The 23641-nt window shown below is 44.0% G+C and overlaps 1 protein-coding gene across 1 annotated transcript in view; it reads left to right on the top strand.

Moving 5' to 3' along the window:
• Positions 1-23641, top strand: part of ANAPC7 (anaphase promoting complex subunit 7) — a 76524-nt gene that overhangs the window by 10791 nt on the left and 42092 nt on the right. The window contains exons 3-6 of the mRNA XM_089676614.1: positions 3217-3336; positions 3412-3523; positions 17375-17528; positions 22712-22854. Coding sequence (XP_089532740.1) covers positions 3217-3336; positions 3412-3523; positions 17375-17528; positions 22712-22854 — 529 coding nt within the window. The remainder of the gene's footprint in view (positions 1-3216; positions 3337-3411; positions 3524-17374; positions 17529-22711; positions 22855-23641) is intronic.

Genomic DNA, 23641 nt, shown 5'->3' with positions numbered 1-23641 from the left:
GGTTGTTGGTGACCGTAAAATATCATTCTTTTTCCCATTCCTTTATAAAATACTGTGTAAGTGCTAGTATTGTGTATGAGATAGCAGTGAGTCATATTGGAAAAATATTGGACAGTCAGGTGGTACACCTGATTGACACACTTGTTCGAGTGTATATGATCTTAATGCAAGGCCCCTTTTCAGCTTCCTATAAACTTTAAGATAGTTGCTGGCCACTATCAGTTGGGTAAAGCAGAATTAAAGTGGAGTTCCACCCAAAAGGGGAAGTTCCGCTTTAAGTCTTTGTCCCCCGTGCCCCATTAAGGATTGGGACCTGTCATGTCCCAGAAGACTTCGGGGCCATTCACAAAGTGCAGCGCTTCTCGTGCATGCGCAGTGGGTACCCAGCTGTGAAGCCGCAAGCTGTTACAGCCGGGTGCCCACGCTGAAGATTCCGGCGCCAGGGAGAGAAGATGGCCAGTGTAACCAGCCATGGTGAGGACACCGCTGGACTGAGGGACAGGTAAGTGACTCTATTTTAAATGTCAGCAGCTACAGTTTTTGTAACTGCTGACTTTTATTTATTTTTTTTTCATCTGAAACTCAGCTTTAAGTTCCACAACTATTTATTTATTTTTTAATGGGTCCCCAGGAACTGTTGGCCATAATGTGCCAGTTACGGTAGACTTACCTGTAAGTTCACAGGAGCTTCCATCTTCTCCAGGTCTTGCGGGTTCGGATTGTTCAGCCACTTCATTGGCTAGGCTGTGATGACATCACTCCCATGCAGGTCGCATCATCATGGCAAAGGTCGGTGTTTTAATGTACACTGGGCTGACAGACAGGGAGAAGTAGTTATGACAGAAGAGGCCACTAGAGTCTCTTCTGTCATAAAAATTGTACCTGTCAGCACTGTTTGGTTCAATTCCGCTTTAGGTCACAAAATGCCACCAGCCTTATAACTATGCGCACTGATACCTTGTGAATTTACATAGCATCTTCCTGCAAACTTACCTAATATTTACCCTATCTTGGGACAGAATAGACTATGAATAATGTTATTTTATTCAGATGAAGTATTGCCAAACATGTCGGCAACAACTCCAAAGACAATCCAAATGTTCTATCGCAATTCTTTTAGGTAGTTATAGTAGCAAGTGTACACACAGAGACGGACGCGGCCTTCCATTTTGTTTAGAATTCTCCATGTCTCCCCTCATTCTCCCCCTCCCTCTCTGAGAGCCACAGTGACATCTGGTCGGTGTGGGTGTTGGAAGTGTCACAGGCAGGCCAGAGCCCACCAGGGAGCCCAGAGCTATACAACCTCTCTGAGCTGAGCGCCTGGCTGTCTAAGAAAGCTGTGCAATCTAGCACATCTTAAAAGATAACACAAGCCTTCCCAGGAGTTCAAAGACATTCCAGAGGTGCACGAACCAGATAACACTTTTAAAATCCATTTTTCCCCTATGTCTCATATCTTGAAATATGAGAGACTTACATAAAAACCAGGCATATCTTCAGATTGCCCACGAGAAGACAAACAGTTTGATAGGTCACACTCCCTGACTGGAATACCTAGGAAAGCAGAAAAGTACATCTCTGGAACCCTTCAAATATGTTTTTCATATTTCATATCTACCCATTCCTCAGATGCGTCTGCATAGTAATCTACCCGCGGATGGAATGTCACTTGTGCATAGGAAAAGTTATGAGCCAAAATATGAACTAGAAGAGATTTTGGCTCTAGTTTAGGTCTACGCCCAGACCTTCCCTCCCTAAACGGGGCATTGGTCCTTGACTTCAGAGACACCCCCTGCTAAGGAACTACAAAATGGGCTGTCAGGCCTAAGAGAGTTAAGTTGAAGAATTCTCCCTTTTAACATCAGAACCAACCTGGGAGACATGCCCTTTTGCTTTGAAACTTGATCTGCAAACCCAAAGCTGATTGGCAAGTACTTTAACCCTTTAACCTCCTTTCTGTTACCTCTTTGCTGTGCTGTTGTTTTCTGTACATTTATATATATATATTGGTTACATCTTTTCTCTGTAAATATTTTTATTGCACCCTTTTGTCCTTTTAGTAATAAATCTTTCTTTCTGAAAGCGTTGAACTGTTTCTAAAGTCTGTTTAACCCTCCGTATAACCGGTCTGCGGTGACAGTGTTATACAGACGATTATCTCAACCATTATAGTGTTATTGCTGAGATTGCCGAGTTTCCTCTTTCTCTGTACAAAAAGGAGGTGGTGGCAGTGTGACGGGTTAATTGCGTAATTAACCTGACCCAATAACAATCGCTCCCAGGCTGCCGGTACATCGATTGTGGTCCAATTAGCTGGAAAATCGTTGTGCAGCTGGGCGTGGCATTGTTACGCATGTGACATTGCGGTTTTAGATTGGCTGGTCCTTCGGTCACGAGTTTGGTGAGAAGGTCAGGGGTCTGATGCTGCGTTCGTCATAGTTATGTTATCTGAGGCAAGAAGATGACCCCACCACTATAGCACTTATTATTATTATAATAAATTTCATATATGTGTGTATATATATATATATATATGTATGTATGTGTATATATATATATGTATATATATATATATATATATGATATAGATGTGTGTGTGTGTGGTGTGTGTGTGTGTATATATATATATATATATATATATATATTGTGTGTGTGTGTTTATGTATGTATGTGTATATATTTTTTTATATATATACATACACACCTTTAAAAGGTAGCTTCTGAAAGTGCTTTACAAAGAAATACACAGGATAGAACAAAGGTAAAGGAAAAATAGGACCATTAAGTGAAAGCTTGTCTAAAGAATAAAGTTTTTAGATTTGATTTGATAGAGAAGATGACTCTCTGATGTTCCTTGGAAGTGAATTCCAGAGGTTTGGAGCATATCAATGGAAGGCTCTGTCTCCCATCCAGTGTAGGTGAGTAGGTGGGACACACAGAAGACCAGAATTTATGGAGTGGAAGTTATGGGGCGGGAACAAGTTGATAAAAGTTAATGGGGTGCCAAGCCAGAAGGTCAGGTGCAGCACTCTGCATCAAAAAAAGAAAAAACTGTTCTCTACATCGAAATATTTACTTATTTACTATATTTTGGAACACCTTAGGAGATTATTTGCATGGAAACTATCAAATGATAAAACTGCATATTTATCTACAAAAAGCTTTTTTTATATATAAATAATTGCATTGATCATATTAGTTTACTCCTATGTTTAGAGTCTTCCATCCGAAATAGAAGTCAAATATAAAATGGCTGAGTGTTACACAATGCTTAAGCAGGATAAAGATGCTGTTGCTATATTGGATGGAATTCCTTCCCGGCAAAGAACTCCAAAGGTAAATTCATTTCTTAGCCATTGATGTTCTTTCTTTTCCCCGTGTATTGTACTGATTTTCTTCTGTTATTCACAGATTAACATGATGTTGGCTAACTTGTATAAAAAGGCTGGCCAGGAGCGCTCAGCAGTGACCAGCTACAAGGAGGTGTTGAGGCAGTGCCCGCTGGCGCTCGATGCAATACTAGGTACCGTCTACCCACACTTTGCAGCGTAACATCATTTTAGTCATTCTGTTTTTGTTTGTTTCTTTTGGGGGGGGGGGTTGTAAGTTTTTAAAAGAATGCTTTGATTAATAGGTCAGCAAGATTTCATTTCTTGCACCCACCTTTCCGTGTCACCGCCTAGGTGCTGATGACTTCAGTAGGCCTTTTGGTGGCATCCTGTGAGGCTGAGGATCCCAAATCCTATATGTATTTACTCCTGCTCAGTTTCATGCTGAGGCTTCATTTCCATTAGGTTATTAGGGAAGCAATTATAGTGTTTTTAAAGTGTTACTAAACCCACAACAGTAAAATCAGTCTGTATATTTAGTAAAGCATGCTTGTTATACTCACTGTGGAACCCAAGGGGTTAATTATTATTATACAGGATTTATATGGCGCCAACAGTTTGCTCAGCACTTTACAATATAACGGGAGACAATACAGCAACAATACAGTTCAATACAAGAGGGATAGGAGGGCCCTGCTCCTTGGAGCTTACAATCTTGGAATCCTCTGCATTGTGTAAAAAGGCTGTTTGATCCTGTTTTTTCTGCCTTTCCTCTTATTCAAATGTCCACCTGATAAGACAGGCTGAACCTGCAGCCACATGCACATGCTCAGTTTAGTGTGTATTGCTAGAGAGGTGGTTTTTTTTTTTTTTTTTTTTTTCTTCTTGGGAGAGTGCATATGATCAGCACAGGACTAATCAGCACTGCCCAGACAGAGGGTCAGGGGTTTTGCATCCCCCTAGAGCAAAAAGAAAACTCCTCCTATAAACTATAACCAGTGAACCAGTGCTCTGCTGAAGTCACAAGACTGCTTTAACTGCTGATGAGAAAAGGTGCAGGGTCCTGGGTTTTGTAACACTTGAAAGTGGATTTCAACCCAAAAGTGGAAGTTCCGCTTTAAAGATTGGTCCCCAACTCCCCATTAAGGATTGGCACCTTTGGGGGGGGGGGAGCGTGTACCCAAAATTGACAAGTACCTGCTCCCACTTCCACTGCGATCACCTAGGCGATAGGAAGCAGAAGTTGTCCTTCTACCCTTCCTCCCTGTGGTCTTATGGGACACGTGACAGATCCCAGAAGATGACGGGGCCATTCGGGAAGCACAGCACTACTTGCGCATGCGCAGTGGGCACCCGGCTGTGAAGGTGCAAGCTGTCACAGCCGGGTGCTGATACTGAAGATGCTGGTGCCTGGAATACAGGACGGCTGGTGAAACGGGCTGTGGCAGGGACAACGTGGGATTGTGGGACAGGTGAGTGGCTGTTTTTTAAAAGTCAGCAGCTACAGTTTTTGTAGCTGCTGATTTTTATTTTTTTAAAGAGTGAGTAGAACTCCGCTTTAAGGGCTTTTATTTTTTTTTTTTTTCTCTCATCTCATCCAAAATGTTACTGTGCATCTTAAAGGATAAGTTCACCTTTTGGAGAGGTAAAAAAATGTGCATTTATTATTTTTGTCCAAAGGAGCCTGTAAAGCATTGCACTAGTGATCAGTAGATCGCTGATGCCATACAGGTCTCCTGCAGACCTGTCAGAGTACCTGCTTGCCGTACGGGATGTAGGGGCAAGCAGATATACTGACAGGAAGCTTCAACGAACTACCACGGTTCTCCACAGTGCCATGGTAGTTCATTGAAAACTACAAGCCGTCAGCCGCTAAGGCTGCCAGGACTTGTGGGCGGAGCCCCACATGGCTTGCTCTGTTTTCAAATCTGACAGATAATATGGGGAGAAGAGGGTGCTTTCCCGTACCTACATCAAGCATACAGTCTACATGGTCTAAAGTCTGTGAAGGTCCTTATTTATCCGAGCCATGGTATAGCAAGTACTAGGTAGTCACCATTAATTGGACTTACCTAAGAAGGTTCTTCAGTTCTATTGAGTGTCAGGAGCCCCAGCATTTATAGCCACTGTAACTCATTGCTTTAACTTTAAGGACTTTTTGGGTATGGGTTTTAGAGGCCTTAAGTTTTAGAGAGAGGGGAAGGTCATGTTGTTAATGATAAACCAGCCATGGTATAAGGCACAGCTACAAAAGTTACCCAGGTGAGGTTTGAGGAACAGTTACTCCACTACTGTTGGTAGGTGCCAGGATAAATAATCTCCTGTGTGCATGTGTGGGAGGTACATTGCACAGATCAGGCCGATCAAAATTCAGGTCGAACAGCATGAAGCTGGTAAGAAGATATTGGACCCTGCAAGGGAGCTTGCAAATGTTGCACCTCTGGAGGGGAAGTTAGTATAGTTTTTCTTTAAGTGTGTTAAGGGTGGGGGTTTAAAATTGGTGGGACGTCTAAGTTTGTGTATAGTCTAATAAACATGAACTATTACATATGAACATTTCATCTTTACCAACTTGATGCCAATGTTCAAAAAAAAAAAAATGTTTATACTGGACTTGCCTGTTTTCAGCCCATTCAGTCACGTGATCCCCTCTATCTTCCAGCGTTGGCTGCCGAAGAGAGGAAAGAGTTCTGACCATTCCCCAGTATTTCCATATTTGTTCTATTGAGTAAGAAGATTGCGTCTTACAGCCCCTGCTAGCTCAGGCTTTTCATGGAGATTACAAATTGGAGACATTTGAATACCTTTTCCTAGTGCTGGTGTATTCCCTCCTTTATATGCTGCATCAGCGATGTCTACAGAAGGCTTCCAGGGCCTAATTGTGAATGGCTGCCAAAGGAGAGCATTCATGTTAAAGGGATATGCTGGTACAGGTACTTGCAAGTCCAACTATCCTCTGCTATTTATAACCAGCTTAGGTCAGGACTATACTGGATGCCAAAAACTGCCTTTTCTAATCCTTAAGCCACAGGTAGCCTTTTCTTCTTCTTTTTGAATACTTTGTTTAATTTCTTTAATTATTTTTTTTTATTTTAGGACAGACAGTGGAACATTCTTTACCTTGTACAGAATGCATTAAACAACATTTGTATTTTAGAACCACTTTAAAGCGGAACCCCAGGCACAAGACACAAATTAATGCAGCTCTGTAATCATTAATGCATCACTTGCCCCCAAACATATACTTTTTTTTAGCAGAGACCCTAGAAAATAAAATGGCAGTAGTTGCAATTTTTTATGTCACATGGTATTTGTGCAACAATTTTTCCAACAAATTTTTTTGGGAAAAAATAAATGTTTAAAGAATTTTAATGTGAAAAAACACAATATATAACCCATTTTGTTTTGGTGTTATGCCAAGTAAATCGATACCAAACCTGTCGCACTTTAAAATTGCACACACTCATGGAATGGCGCCAAACTACAATAATTAAAAATCTCCATAAGCTAGGTATAAAATTTTGCTCAGGTTACCAGTTTAGTCCAGTGCTAGAATTATTGTTCTTGCTATAGCGATCGCGACTTTACCTCACATGTGTAGTTCGAACGATGTTTACATATGCAGGCGCTTTAAATTGTTATTTTTATTATTTTTTGTTTTTAAACTCTCCCTTTTTTTTCTATCACTTTTATTCCTATTACAAGGAATGTAGACATCTCTTGTAATAGGAATAAGGCATGACAGGTCCCCTCTATGGAGAGATCTGGGGTCTATAAGACCTCCTCTATGCTGGAAAGCATGAGATAGAAAATAAAATCGATCTCTGCTTTCCAGCAAAAAAAATGGCAGTGTTTACATCTGCCAGAGCTGGAAGTGATGTCATGATGTCTCTTCCAGCCTCCCAGGGTCATAGAGACGGTCGGGGACCATCTGGTCCTCAGCAGTCTCTTTGTTAAACTAGTGCCGCCTGACGTCTCCTCCTGCCACCCGTAAAAACAATCCAGTGGCTAATGAGCCGCTAGGACAGCTTTTACATAGGAGGGAATTGCCGGCTCAAAAAAAAGATATCTGGATGGTGCTTGTAGCTGCAAGCATCATCCAGATATCTACACTTAAACCCGAGAACGTCATATGACGTCCTACTAGCAGGAAGTGCTTAATATGAATGCAAGCATAGCAAGTACCTGAGTCTGACTTGAATCTTCAGCCTCTTGCATTCCCTGTGCAGAAGTCCTCAGACTGGGGGAGGGAGAAGCGGCTCAAGGAGCCAATCAGCTCATATGCTGACAAGGAGCACGCAGATAGGAGGAGAGAGCAAAGTGATAGAGAGATAAGCTCATAACTGTGCTGCTTCTCCATTCACTGTCCAGTTACAGGTAAAGACATGAAAAGTCTGGGGACCTTCACAGAAGGAAGTGTACAGAATATTGTACACAAATGCAGCCTTTGCTGTTTGGGCTCCTCAGAGGTGCCATGGCAAAATGCTAAAAAGTGTTGTTCTGTGTTTGAAAAAAAAAAAAGTCCACACTGTGTCCTTGCTTTCCCCTCAGCAGGGGTTGGGGGCTGTCTGTGGCTCTTTCTTCTCTCCAGAGAAAAATATTGGAATTCTCCTCCCCCACCTTCTCCCCAGGCACCCAGAAGTGGTGTTGGGACCTCCCGTACACGTGGCTGCTATGGATGATTCGGCAGTTGAAGATGGAGGAGCAGGGATAGTAGCCCCATACGTCTTTAATCTTCAGTGGTGCCATAAATAGCTGATGGAGGGAAACTTCCCCAGCAGGAATTCTATATGTCCACCCACTGACTGCCACCACATACTGCTCGCTGACCACCCTACTTCTGCATACTGCTCACTACTACATACTGCTCGTTGACCACCCTACCACTGCATACTGCTCACTGACCACCCTACCACTGCATACTGCCTTATCCTGCCACTACATACTACTCACTGGTTTTTGCAAGGCAACTCTGCTTCATAAATTATTGACCACTGAATTCTGCATCACCATCTACTGACCTTTGAACTTTGCCTTACAAACTACATTTTAGGGCTTGTTCACACCAAGTGTGGGAAAATCAAAAATGCAAAATCACACGTTTTCCCACACCACACAATACACACTGTCTTTTGCACAAACAAATGCGGGTGCCACTAATTCTTAAAGTGTTACTAAACCCACAACAGTAAAATCAGTCTGTATATGCAGTAAAGCATGCTTGTTATACTCACTGTGGAACCTAAGGGGTTAATCTTCTGTATTGTGTAAAAAGGCTGTTTGATCCTTCTCTGCCCCTCCCCTTTTTCAAGCGACCACCACTTAAACGCCAAACTGAATCGTAGGCATGCACATGCTCAGTTTGGTGTATATTGCTAGAGAGGTTTTTTTTTTCTTGGGAGAGTGCATGTGATCAGCACAGGGCCAATCGGCACTGTCCAGACAGAGGTCAGGGGATTTCCATCCTCCTAGAGCAGAAAGAAAACTCCTCCTACAAGCTTTAGCTAGTGCTGGGCTGGACACCGATAGAAGTCACAAGACTGCTCTAACTGCTGTTGAGAAAAGATATTTAACAGTTTATATTTACTAAAATAATTGCACTTCCATGTTCTGTATACTGTGGGAGACCAGATATAGTGAATGCAGGGTCCTGGGTTTAGTAACACTTTAATGCCATCCTCAGACACCTAACATATGCGCATCCATTCACACCTGCATTAAAAATCATGCTGGCAGTTTTTTTTTTTTTTTTTTTTTTTAAGGATAGGGCAGTCCATTGAAAAACGCAATGTGTGGGAACACACAGAAAAGTACACTTGGCCATGAACAAATGAGCCCTCAGACTGGTGTGCCCCAACATTATGCAGAATTCTAAAGGGTGCCTTGACTGAAAAAAAAGGTTGAGAAACCGTGCTCTAATGTGTTAAATCTGCATGTTGTAGAGGTTAAAATACATTTTTAAGGTTGTTTGTTTTTTTAAATCTAAAACCCTTTCATCTTGGTAAAGAATCATTTCCTCTTAGATTGAACAAAACTAGCAATTAAACTCCAGTCACTGGAATATTTTTGTCTGCATGAATTCCAGGCTAAAATAGAAATATGTTTTGAGCCTACTTTGAAAATAGGGAGAAGCTGTGCGATATTGAAAGACCTGAAAGGTCTTTTGCCTCATTGGATTGGAAATAAAATCTCCCTGCAGAGATGTACTGTTTATTGATTGATCTGTGGGTATGCTGCAAGACATAATTTTAGAAAGTAGCTATAGAATGAGTCAACCACTTAGGTTGTGGATTGAACACCAAGGACGGGTAAATTTAGTTGTTACAAAACATCACCTGAGAACATAAAGACAAATCTCACACCTAAAAGTAGCATGAATCGGAAATATTTCACTGCTTAATACTCTGGCAATATGTTATCATAGGGGGAGGCAATCTTTAAATAGAAAATTGCGGTGGAGGCAACTGCTTTATACTTTTTTGAATGGATATAACCAAGGAAACCAAAGGTATACCAACCTTAACATTTTTTTTTATAGCGCTTAAAGTAAACGTTTCATAAATGAGGGCAATTCACACTGAGCATAAGATGGAAACCATACTCAAGGTGAAGTTGCCTTTTATTGGAACCACCTCATAATGATTAATAGTCCCAGAGATATAGACAGCTGATGTTTTTCTGCAGAGCTTTGGTACTTGACACATCCTTCTACTAATGTGCTCATTATGTGTTGTCCAGGATTATGACCAGTTTACTTCAGCTAGAACCTTGGAGTTCAGACTCAAGTGCTGTTATCCTACTACTACCGGCATCACTGATGTGCATCAAGCATGTGCAAAAGTTCAGATATCATTGACTTCTTGCGTGTTTTAGGTCAGGGATTAATTGGGTATTGAGGTAAAGAAAAATAAAGATGGCAGGCCAAAACTGAAAATAAAATTAGCAATGGCAAATCCCATTTATTGTTCTCACAAGTTTACTTTAGTTGCCTAGTACAGAGAATGTGAAACTGGATACTATTTATATAATCCCTTTTAAAGGTGTATACATAGTAAAAAGAGGGGGTAAAAACCCTACAAAAAAGAGAGAATTGACTATCTTGGTACCCATAAACAGCACAGTAAATATGAACAATTGTATTATAGTTACATAAAAAAAAGTTTTTTGCCAAACACATATATACATTCATGTATGAACATACATTTATTGACAGCATAGTATAATGCATCAAATCAGTCAAAGTGTTAGTAGCTCCACCCATAAACAGATGTAAATATGGGGAAAAGCATTGACTCCTCTACATGTTTCATGGACTAACTCCGCTTCTTCAGGAGTAAAAGTCAAAAGTTGTTCTAAAATAAAGAAAAAAAAACAGGTTCAAGTATAACATAAAACAAATGTCAACTGTATAATGAGGCATTTTGATCAATAATGAAGTCTTACCACTGCAGCGTAATGCTGACCTCCAGCATCAACTTTTCTCCCCATGGTGGAAACGGGGGGCAAAGTAGGCACAACAGCCCAGCACAACACCTATGCGGCCCAAAAAACAAAACCAGAACATAGGAAGAGGAGAGAAAAAAAAACAGGTAATAAAATATAAACTAACCTTAAAACAATAATAGACGAGGTAGATAAGCCAGGAGGGGGTTGGAAATATCAAAAATGAAGACTAGTATCGCATATGGGCCCCAGTTTTCTGGAGACAGGGGTCAGGATGTATCCATTTCAATTAAATCAGTATTATTTAAAATCACATAAGGGCATACACCTGAAAACACTGTGGAAGTATATATCAAGCCCAAGTGCATCCTTCCATATAGTCAACAAATAGAGTAACATCAATAAAAAATTTCCCATACCAGGGATTAAATAACATTGTATCAGTATAAAAGTGTATATCAAGTCCAAATGGAACCTTTTTTATAATCCACAACTGAAATAACATGAATCGAAAGAGATTCCAATAAGGGGGATTAAATTAATATCAAAGCAGGTTTAACTAGTTCAATATTGCTTTATCCCTACAATCTCTAATGAATATATTTTACTAGGGCCATATACCAGTAGAAAACCTCTACCTTGGAAAGATCCACAGAAGTATTCCCTCCTGGCGACATCCACACTTGTCTGCCTAGCAAGCCCACCAATTATACCCCCAACCTGGTGGGTATACATCCGCCAGACGTCACCGGGCCTGATCCCCTAAACTGCGCATGAGTGAGACATGCGCAGTAGCCGACCCGCCGCTCATCAGGGTGGACGCACAACCAGGTCAGCGGGAAGGCGGAGAGCCCCCAGCCACCAAGGACACAAGGGAGAAACCCAGCCCAACCCTCTCCCAGGAGATCACGGAACCGCCGCACAGGACATAGTATTAGGAATTGGATGGCATATTTTATGCACCAGAAGCCAGGTGCATAAAAATAAATGGCACTTTACAAAAAGGATTTATAAGTTAATATTTAATTGAGACCAGGAGGGGTGGCGAAGTTGAGTCTTTTTATCCACAAGGTTTCCCATTTGTAGGCTCATGCGATCCCAATTGCCACCTCGTAGATTTTCAGGGAGTACCTCTAGAACTATGAACTTGACCACTGTACAATCAAATCTATGAAATAAACCTATATGGTGTCCTACAGTAGTTAGTTTACCGTTGGATGAATAGTACAGGTGATCACCTATGTGTTGTCGAAGCTCTCTAATAGTTTTGCCAACATAAAATGCATGACAGATACACATCATCAAGTTCCCCATTAGCTAGTTTGATTTTAGTTCCTTCTTGGATCCAGGGGCATCGTGGGCATTGACCACAACAAAAGGTGCCCTGGGGACAAGGGAAGTTTGTGGCTGGTGTACATAATGGCTACTAGTCAGACTGTCTTTCCAGGAAGTGGCACGATGGAAACCCAATTCAGGACTAGGTCTTATATATTTTTTTTAAGGATATGATGGAATAGACTCCCTCAAGAGTTGGTTCTGGCTAGCTCAGTGGATTGCTTTAAAAAAAGGCCTGGCTTCTTTCTTGTATACACAGAATAGAACTGGTTACTAGCATTTATAGGTAAAGTTCATCCAGGGAATATCCAATTGCCTCTCGGGGGATCAGGAAGGAATTTTTTCCCCCTGCAGGAGCAAATTGGATCATGCTTTGCTGGTTTTTTTTTTACCTTTTTCTGGATCAACTGTGGGTGTAGGATTATATTTTATTTATTTATTTGTTATGGTTCAATTGAATGGACTTTTGTCTTTTTTCAGCCAGACTAACTGTATAACTATGATGGTCTGTAAAAAGGTGCCAATGATTGGAAAGAATGACACAAAGTTGATTATGATGACCAGAAAATTTTGTCACTATTTTAACTGTATTCTCTTGTATCCTTCAGGGTAGATCATATAGCAAGGAAATTCTGTCACATCTTTTAGCTCTGTTGAAGGCTTTTTTTCAACATAGTTTGTGAATAGCCTCTTAATAAGAGGCGTTCACATAGAGCAATTGGCTGTTGATGGAAATCATTTTCCTTTGTACAATTTCTGCGCAGTCTGAAGTGTGGCGCATAAGAAATACTGCAAATAAGAGGTTGTAAAGCATGTTGCCTGCTGTGGGTTACAGTAAAAATTAGTACTCAATTGGCCATTGGGACAAATTTGGATCAGTAGATCCAAGAAATGAATGTCAGACATTTGTAAGTGTATGCAAACTATAAATTATAATCATTACAATTCAATAGTCCGAAGAATTCCACTAATGAGTTAAGTAGACCTGTCCAAATGATGAACAAGTCTTCGATGAATCTGTGCCAACACAGGATATGATTAAGAAAAGGTACATATAGCTTATCTGCAAACACGCTCAAATAAAGATTTGCATACAAAGGTGCACAACTTGTGCCCATGGCTACTCCTTGGACTTGTAGGTACATTTGATCCATAAACACAAAAAAGTTTTTAGTCAAGATAAAACGTAAATATTTCAAAATAAAGTTGTTGCGGGACCAGGTAGTCTGGTCCTGTTCCCTTAGAAAGGATTCAATCATCCAGACACTCTGCTCATGGGGAATGCTAGAGACTTTTAAAGGTGTGGGCTTTTTTTTTTTTTTTCTTTGTGACAATGCATAAGGTTTTTCCTGCCTTCTAGTTGAACTGACAATAGCCTTTTAGCAGTGTAGACCCTAGCTTCCGTTTATCAATTTCCTGAATCGCAATGGTGTAGCACATTCTTTAACCACCTCCCGTCCGGCCCATGTATATAAATGGCCGGACAGTGGCAGTGCAGGGTCGGGTGGCCGTTTATAAACGGCCTTCCCACACCCTGCTTGTGCGCGCTCCCTGGGAGCTCGCAACACCGCGATCCGGTGCCCACTGTGTCCTCCGCACACAGTGAAACACTGATCGTCGGACAGGACCTCTGTGTGAGGTCCCGATCATGTGATCACTGATTGGCCAATCAGTGATCACATGCAGAGTAGTAAGCAAGATGTCACTTCAGACATCATTGCTTACTACGCGTGAAATCTGTTTATGATCACAGAGGTCACATGGTACAGGGCCATTCACAGCAGCCTTGTACCATGTGACAAGCTGTGACCAATCACAGCTCACACAGTAGTTCTCAATGGCTGCAAGAATGCAGCTAGAGAGAAGGAAAAATTATTGCTTTTACAGCCTTTATATGTGTAAAAGCAATCGGTGTAAAAACAAAAACAAATCATCACCCCCCCATAAGTAGTACAGCGTCACCATGGTGACACTGTACTGCTAGGGTGACAGTATGTTAAAAAAAAAAATAATAATATAAAAAAAAAAAAATTAAAAAAAGAAGTTTAAAAGTTATAATTTTTGGTTATAAACTAATTTGGGTTTTTTGTTTTTTTTTTACTAAAAAGATAACAGAATACATTTTGGCCAAGATTTATGATGAAATACTATTTATTTGCAAAATGTTATAAGAAAAACACTTTTTTTTCAAAATTTTTGGACTTTTTCATTTACATAGCAAAAAAAATAAAAATCCCAGTGGTGAATAAATACCACCAAAATAAAGATTTATCTGTCTCAAAAAAATGCAAAAAAATTCATACGGGTACAGTGTTGCATGCCCGCGTAATTGTCATTCAGTGTGATAGCACTGAAAGCTGAAATTTGGCCTGGACAGGAAGGGGGTAAAAGTGTCCGGACTGAAAGTGGTTAACAAGTTGCGGATCTTGGGTGTGCTACACATGTTTTAAAAAAAAAAAAAGTGATACTAGACCAAAAAATGTTTTTTTTACCTTAATGCATTAAGGTAAAACAACTTTTTAAGTTCCCGGTGTGCACCTCTCCTCCCCTCGTTTCCTCTTCACACAGGGACCCGAGCAGCAGCAGGAGCCATTGGCTCTCAATTTGGTGTGGTGAAGAGGAAGTGGGGGGCGGGGCTAAGTACCGCTCCGTATGTCTATGGAGCGCGGCTTCATAGACACACAGGTTTGGGAGCGAGCTCGCAGCGCTTGTTGCCATAGCAAATGGCTTGCTATGGGGACACCTTAAGAGGAAGAGCCAGGATCACCAGCAGGGGACCTGAGAAGAGGAAAATTGGGGCCGCTCTGTGCGATAGCACTGCACAGAGCAGGTAAGCATAACATGTTTGTTGTTTTTAATTTAAAAAAAATTTTTAAAAATCTGCCTTTAGTAACACTCTAATTTAAGTACACAGGATCTGTGCGGTACATCCATTGCATTGGCTGGAATTTCCAACCCGCCAAAATTATAGCCAGGAGTTGCTGTGTAAATACAGCTGCTGTCCAAAAAGGTATCTTCTGACAGTTGTTTCTATAAGCTTTGTTCAGACTGGGGATAATAAGATACAAAGTGACATTGTTCATTTTGTGTTTGCTGTTTCATTCATCTGCAGATCAAAGGGATGAGCTTTGTTCTGTATATGATGTTGATGAGGACCTGTTCACACCAGATAGCTGCACTGAAAGCATAGTCACTATTGTGCACTGTGAAGTACCATGCTTAAGCTCTGATCCAAGATCTATTTACTGCAGTACTGTTGCAATGCAATGGAATACATTGGAATCTGCTGCACACCTGCTGTGTATATCTGGAACTTTGCCCCATCTTCACACAGGATCTCTGGTGCCCAGATCTCATCAGGTTCTTGGTCTCTTCTCTTACTAAGGACCTTTTCTCCCCCGATTTCTCAGAGCTGGTCACCTGGCCAAACTGAGCAGAGTCCTGGTTGCGCCAAACTTCTTCCATTTGAGAATTGAGGTCACTGTGCTCTTGGAAACCTTCAGTGCAGCAGACCTTTTTTGTAGCCTTCCCCAGATCTGTGCCTTGCAATAATCCTGTCTCCGAGCTCTGCAGGCAGTTCATTTGACCTCATGGCTTTTGCTCTGATACAGTATGCATTATCAGCTGTGAGGCCTTTTTTTTAGATGTGTGTGCCTTTCCAAATCCTGTCCAATCAATTGAATTTACCTCCGGTGGACTCCAGTCAAGGTGTAGAAACCTCTCAACAAGGATCAAGAGAAATGGGAGGCTCCTGAGCTAAATTTCAAGTGTTGTTCCAAAGGGTCTGAATACTTATGCCAATGTGAGATTTCAGTTTTTTGTTTTTCATAAATTCACAGACCTTTCTAAAAATCTGATTTCACTTTGTGATTATGGGGTACTGAGTGTAGATTAATGAGAAAAAAATGAATCAACTGTAATATCAGAATACTTTCTGAATGATATTGTGTGTGTGTGCGTAAATGTTTTTTATTATTATTATTTCATTATTTTTTGTGTGTGTGGTGTGAACTGACACCATCAAAACAAAGAAATTTGACTTTGCCTATATTTTGGGGCTGCACTGGAACTGCTAAGCTGCACTTAGCCCTTTATTAACCTTAGTTTCCCCCAATCAGCCCTAATTGGCTCCTTCTTCCTTTCTCCCCTAAGCTATTGTTCTGCAATTTTAGCGTCATTTATAACAGGTCGAATCTAAGACTAAAATATATACAGTTTTTATATCTAAATTTCACACTTTTTTTTTTTCTGTTTAAACTGGACAGATTGGACAATAGAGTGTGTGTGTTCAGTAGCACAATTTTATTTATTTATTGTTAAGCCAACACTGATCAAATAATGCATTTCATGTCCGAGAGTGCCTATACTCCTCCCCTGTATATATAGGGGGAACCGTGGTTGTCACCCATGACAATGGGTGTGAGGCGGATTAGTAGTTGACACAAATATAAGACCGCTGATAAGCTGCACTATGCGAGGTGGTATCAAAGTTTTGAGACTAGTTTTTTAACATGCCAACAGATGTCAGCATAAGGCTGCACACACAGTCACAGGGAGCACCGACCTTCATAAGTCCGTGTGCCAAAAGACATTGTCCTGTGTACATTGGGAGCTGTGCAACTGGTGCTATTCTGGCCACGTGCCTTACTGTGTCTGCTATTTCATCATGGACATAACGTTAGAACAAAGAGCAAACGTGAAATTCTGTGTGAAACTGGGCAAATCTACAACAGAGACGTTTGACATGATTTGGCAAGTTTACGGCGATAATGCAATGGAGTCGTTCGAGGTGTTTTGAGTGGCACGAGCGGAAGAACATCACTGAAAGATGACGAGAGATCAGGAAGACCTTTTAACAAGCTGAACCCCTGAAAATACCCTCTTCCCGCAGGTGATCCAGCTCAAGGGTCACTGTTTTGACAGCACTGTGAAGATCCAGCAAATTGCCCAATTTCACGTATAATTTCTCATTTGCTCTCTGTTCAAACTTGCTGTCCATGATGAAATAACAGACGTGGTAATGCAGAATAGCACCAGTTGTACATCTCCTGATGTACACAGGATAATGTCTTTTGGCACACTGACTTATGAAGGTCAGTGGTTCCTGTGACTGTGCGTGCAGCCTTGTGCTGCCATCTGTTGGCAAGTTACAAAACTGGTCTCAAAATTTTTTGATACTACCTCGTATTACATTTTTGTTCTTGGTTTAAATATCCTTTAGGAATTAACATTATATTTTGTGGCTTTTTCTTTTTTTCTGTTACAAGGATTGTTGTCTCTATCTGTGAAAGGGGCAGAAGTAGCATCAATGACCCTGAATGTTATTCAGAGTATTCCTAACTTGGATTGGCTTTCTGCCTGGATCAAAGCATATGCGTTTGTACACACTGGGGACAACACACGAGCAATTAATACAATCTGGTAAGAGAACTATGCACTCACTTTGTATTATATTACTGTCGCGTTTGGAAGAACATTGTAAAGTGCATTGTATGTTGTGAATTTATTAAACATTTTGAGTTTATTATGAAAAACTACAAGAAGCACCAGCTTTGTTAACACCAATGCATTTTGCGTTTTGTCTGTTTCCAAAAACGCTGCAGCTCAAAAAAGCATAGATGTGAATGTGTCCCATAGGAAACCATGTTAAATGGACTATAGTGCTTTTCTACAAAAAGCCCTAAAAACACACATTAGTGTAAACCAGGCCTTTATTCTATTTATTTTTTAACTCGCAAAATACTTGGGTATTGTAGTTTCTGTATGCACTACCTTAATGTGAGTATAAAGGTTTATATATTTATATATATTTAAGGTTGCAGTTAATGCATTTTCCTGGTGCATTTTGCATTTTTTTTTTTTTTTTACATGCATTTTGTGTTTTTGGGAGGTATCTCTTCTCATGCAGGAGAAACCAGCAAAAATGCAAGCACTGCGTTTTTTGATGCGTTTCTATTGAAGTCTATGGAACTAAAAACGCAAGTAGCTGCAGTCTCTGACCCTTTCCAAAAACCGCACCAGTTGAAAACATACAGATGTGACTGTATTGTGTTTCTGCAAACCTGAAAATGCACTAAAAAATGCAAAGTTGTGAACCAGGCCTTACTGAAAATATGTGTTTGATAAACAGTTGCTCTAATCTTGTGACCAGAAATTGCAGGATCTCTTCTTTTAGAAAATTGTATAATTTTTTTGGGACATTTAGAAATCTTCAGGCTTAAAAGGTATATAATACATGTGTGCAAGGGAATATTTGCCGCGAGGCAAACAAGGCATTTGCCTAGGGCGGCACTTTTTTAGGGGGGCGGCTCGGCGACGGAAGTGGCACTTAGTACAGGGGCGAGCTGCTGTGTCTTACCTGGGTCTGCGACTCCGTGTCCCAGTCCCTCGTCGATCCGGTCCACGAGGCGCTGCTGGAGGAGGGGTAAAGAGGTTGTCAGGTCAGCGGATCTGGTGTCTTCATCCCTGGATCACGATGTGTGGGCGGGATGACATGCCGCCCCTGTCATCAGGTCACACCCCCCCAGGATCACTCAACAGCCTATGGCAGTTTGTCCCTCCCTCTACAAGCTCTGCCTCCTCGCTGGTGATTGGCCGCCGGAACTGCAGCATAGGAAAGGCGCACAGGTGGCCAATCACCGTTGAAGAGGCGGAGCTTGGAGAGGAGGAGCCGAGCGGCAGCACAACGATCAAAGAAGATCGAGTGAGGGAGCAGCCGGAGCGAGTGAAGAGGAGGAGAGCGGCCGGAGAAGGAAGACAGCTGACCGGTAAGTGTCTGTGCCATGCAGATGGTGCTGCTACAGCCAGGTATGCTGGCTGTGGATGGGAGAGGGAGGGAGCGAGCCCAGGCTGCTGCAGGGGTCAGCAAGGTAAGTATCATTGGTGTCAGTGGGAGGAATAGTGCCCATCATTGGTGTCACTGACACCAATGATAGGGCACTATCCCCCCCCACTGACACCAACGATGGGGCATTATTCCTCCCCCCACTGACACCAACGATGGGATACTATTCCTCCCCCCACTGACACCAACGATGGGATACTATTCCTCCCCCCACTGACACCAACGATGGGATACTATTCCTCCCCCCACTGACACCAACGATGGGATACTATTCCTCCCCCCACTGACACCAACGATGGGGCACTATTCCTCCCCCCCACTGACACCAACGAAGGGGCACTATTCCTCCCCCCCACTGACACCAACGATGGGGCACTATTCCTCCCCCCCACTGACACCAACGATGGGGCACTATTCCTCCCCCCCCACTGACACCAACGATGGGGCACTATTCCTCCCCCCCCACTGACACCAACGATGGGGCACTATTCCTCCCCCCCCACTGACACCAACGATGGGGCACTATTCCTCCCCCCCCACTGACACCAACGATGGGGCACTATTCCTCCCCCCCCACTGACACCAACGATGGGGCACTATTCCTCCCCCCCACTGACACCAACGATGGGGCACTATTCCTCCCCCCCACTGACACCAACGATGGGGCACTATTCCTCCCCCCCACTGACACCAACGATGGGGCACTATTCCTCCCCCCCACTGACACCAACGATGGGGCACTATTCCTCCCCCCCACTGACACCAACGATGGGGCACTATTCCTCCCCCCCACTGACACCAACGATGGGGCACTATTCCTCCCCCCCACTGACACCAACGATGGGGCACTATTCCTCCCCCCCACTGACACCAACGATGGGGCACTATTCCTCCCCCCCACTGACACCAACGATGGGGCACTATTCCTCCCCCCCACTGACACCAACGATGGGGCACTATTCCTCCCCCCCACTGACACCAACGATGGGGCACTATTCCTCCCCCCCACTGACACCAACGATGGGGCACTATTCCTCCCCCCCACTGACACCAACGATGGGGCACTATTCCTCCCCCCCACTGACACCAACGATGGGGCACTATTCCTCCCCCCCACTGACACCAACGATGGGGCACTATTCCTCCCCCCCACTGACACCAACGATGGGGCACTATTCCTCCCCCCCACTGACACCAACGATGGGGCACTATTCCTCCCCCCCACTGACACCAACGATGGGGCACTATTCCTCCCCCCCACTGACACCAACGATGGGGCACTATTCCTCCCCCCCACTGACACCAACGATGGGGCACTATTCCTCCCCCCCACTGACACCAACGATGGGGCACTATTCCTCCCCCCCACTGACACCAACGATGGGGCACTATTCCTCCCCCCCACTGACACCAACGATGGGGCACTATTCCTCCCCCCCACTGACACCAACGATGGGGCACTATTCCTCCCCCCCACTGACACCAACGATGGGGCACTATTCCTCCCCCCCACTGACACCAACGATGGGGCACTATTCCTCCCCCCCACTGACACCAACGATGGGGCACTATTCCTCCCCCCCACTGACACCAACGATGGGGCACTATTCCTCCCCCCCACTGACACCAACGATGGGGCACTATTCCTCCCCCCCACTGACACCAACGATGGGGCACTATTCCTCCCCCCCACTGACACCAACGATGGGGCACTATTCCTCCCCCCCACTGACACCAACGATGGGGCACTATTCCTCCCCCCCACTGACACCAACGATGGGGCACTATTCCTCCCCCCCACTGACACCAACGATGGGGCACTATTCCTCCCCCCCACTGACACCAACGATGGGGCACTATTCCTCCCCCCCACTGACACCAACGATGGGGCACTATTCCTCCCCCCCACTGACACCAACGATGGGGCACTATTCCTCCCCCCCACTGACACCAACGATGGGGCACTATTCCTCCCCCCCACTGACACCAACGATGGGGCACTATTCCTCCCCCCCACTGACACCAACGATGGGGCACTATTCCTCCCCCCCACTGACACCAACGATGGGGCACTATTCCTCCCCCCCACTGACACCAACGATGGGGCACTATTCCTCCCCCCCACTGACACCAACGATGGGGCACTATTCCTCCCCCCCACTGACACCAACGATGGGGCACTATTCCTCCCCCCCACTGACACCAACGATGGGGCACTATTCCTCCCCCCCACTGACACCAACGATGGGGCACTATTCCTCCCCCCCACTGACACCAACGATGGGGCACTATTCCTCCCCCCCACTGACACCAACGATGGGGCACTATTCCTCCCCCCCACTGACACCAACGATGGGGCACTATTCCTCCCCCCCACTGACACCAACGATGGGGCACTATTCCTCCCCCCCACTGACACCAACGATGGGGCACTATTCCTCCCCCCCCACTGACACCAACGATGGGGCACTATTCCTCCCCCCCACTGACACCAACGATGGGGCACTATTCCTCCCCCCCACTGACACCAACGATGGGGCACTATTCCTCCCCCCCACTGACACCAACGATGGGGCACTATTCCTCCCCCCCACTGACACCAACGATGGGGCACTATTCCTCCCCCCCACTGACACCAACGATGGGGCACTATTCCTCCCCCCCACTGACACCAACGATGGGGCACTATTCCTCCCCCCCACTGACACCAACGATGGGGCACTATTCCTCCCCCCCACTGACACCAACGATGGGGCACTATTCCTCCCCCCCACTGACACCAACGATGGGGCACTATTCCTCCCCCCCACTGACACCAACGATGGGGCACTATTCCTCCCCCCCACTGACACCAACGATGGGGCACTATTCCTCCCCCCCACTGACACCAACGATGGGGCACTATTCCTCCCCCCCACTGACACCAACGATGGGGCACTATTCCTCCCCCCCACTGACACCAACGATGGGGCACTATTCCTCCCCCCCCACTGACACCAACGATGGGGCACTATTCCTCCCTTCCACTGACACCAACGAAGGGGCACTATTCCTCCCCCCCACTGACACCAACGACGGGACACTCTTCCTCCCACTGATACCAACGACGGGACACTCTTCCTCCCACTGATACCAACGACGGGACACTCTTCCTCCCACTGACACCAATGACGGGGCACTATTCCTCCCACTGATACCAATGACGGGGCACTAATTCTCTCACTGACACCAATGATGGGACACTATTCCTCCCTCACTGACACTAATGATTACCATCGTTGGTGTCAGTGGGAGGAATAGTTTGCCATCACTGGTGTCAGTGGGAGGAATAGTGCCACGTCATTGGTGTCAGTGGAAGTAATAGTACCCCATCGTTGGTGTCAGTGGGAGGAGTAATGTCCCGTCATTGGTGTCAGTGGGAGGAATAGTGCCACGTCATTGGTATTGGTGTGGGAGGAATAGTGCCCCATTGTTGGTGTCAGTGGGAGGAATAGTGCCCCATCATTGGTGTTAATGAGAGGAATAGTGCCTCACCGTTGTTGTCATTGGATGGAGCTCTAATAGGAGGAGGTGGAGCCTAAATAGAAAAGCCTGGAGTTTACAGATGAAGGGGTGGATCTTAAACAGGAAGTGGTGGGACAAATTTAGGTGGGGGGGTGCCCGATTTTAGTCTTGCCTAGGGCAGCACAAAACCAAAATACACCATTGCATGTGTGCACAAAAACAATGGCTGAGTTAATTTTTACAACTGTTTTTCTAGTTCTTTAGAAAAGAAATCTTTACTCAGAGACAATGTGGATCTACTGGGAAGTTTGGCAGATCTCTACTTTCGAGTCGGTGATAATAAAAATGCCATTCTAAAATTTGAGCAGGCTCAGATGCTGGATCCTTACCTAATTAAAGGTAAATCTAATATTTATAAACTGAGAAATATACTGTACATTTCTTTCTCTTTTTGTACATTGGTGAGGGTTACAAATGATGTAAATTTCTTTTTGAGCCATAGGAATCAAGGACTTTCTAGAACTGACAGTACTAGATTCAGGAACTGTGGTAGGACTAAGGCAGACCATAGATGATGTGATTTTCTTTTCTCCAACCAAGGGAATCCCTTGGAGCTATTTATTGTCCCTGCTGGGAGAACACAGTGATTATTGGTTGCTGCCATAGCCGATTTGATCGATAGATCAACTTGGGTACAATCAGCCTGCCCATACATTGATTGAATTTTGGCCAGTCCATGCTGATCTGGCTGAAATTTGAACCATGTATGGCTGGCTTAAGGCCCCTTTCACACGGGCGTTTAGTCTAGATCTGTCTGTTCATTTTTTTTTAGATGGATCCTGTCAGGGCTCCAGGTATGACCAGAGGTGTGTGGACTGACACAGGGAAACGCAGGCTTCAGATATAGTATAAACAATATAATTTATTTAAGACTAAACAATACATAAACGCAGTGCAAGACTAAACATAATTGCAGTGCAAACAAACCAAACCAAAACCCCAAACAGATAACAAAAGAACAATACTAAGCGTAGTCGGGGAGGCCGGGTCGGTAGCAAACGGGTAGGCAAGGTACAAAGGAGCAGGCAGAGCATAGTCAGACGGGCTGGGTCAGGAACAATCAGGCAGACAAGGTACCAAAGGAGCAGACTGGAGAGTGGTCAGGAAAAGCAGAGGTCAGGACAGG

The sequence above is a fragment of the Staurois parvus genome, unplaced genomic scaffold (assembly GCF_062004578.1).
Source record: "Staurois parvus isolate SC_StPar_1 unplaced genomic scaffold, SC_StPar_1.0 ptg000014l, whole genome shotgun sequence".
NCBI classification, from domain to species: Eukaryota; Metazoa; Chordata; class Amphibia; order Anura; family Ranidae; genus Staurois; species Staurois parvus.
This window is presented reverse-complemented; position numbering and strand designations above follow the sequence as displayed.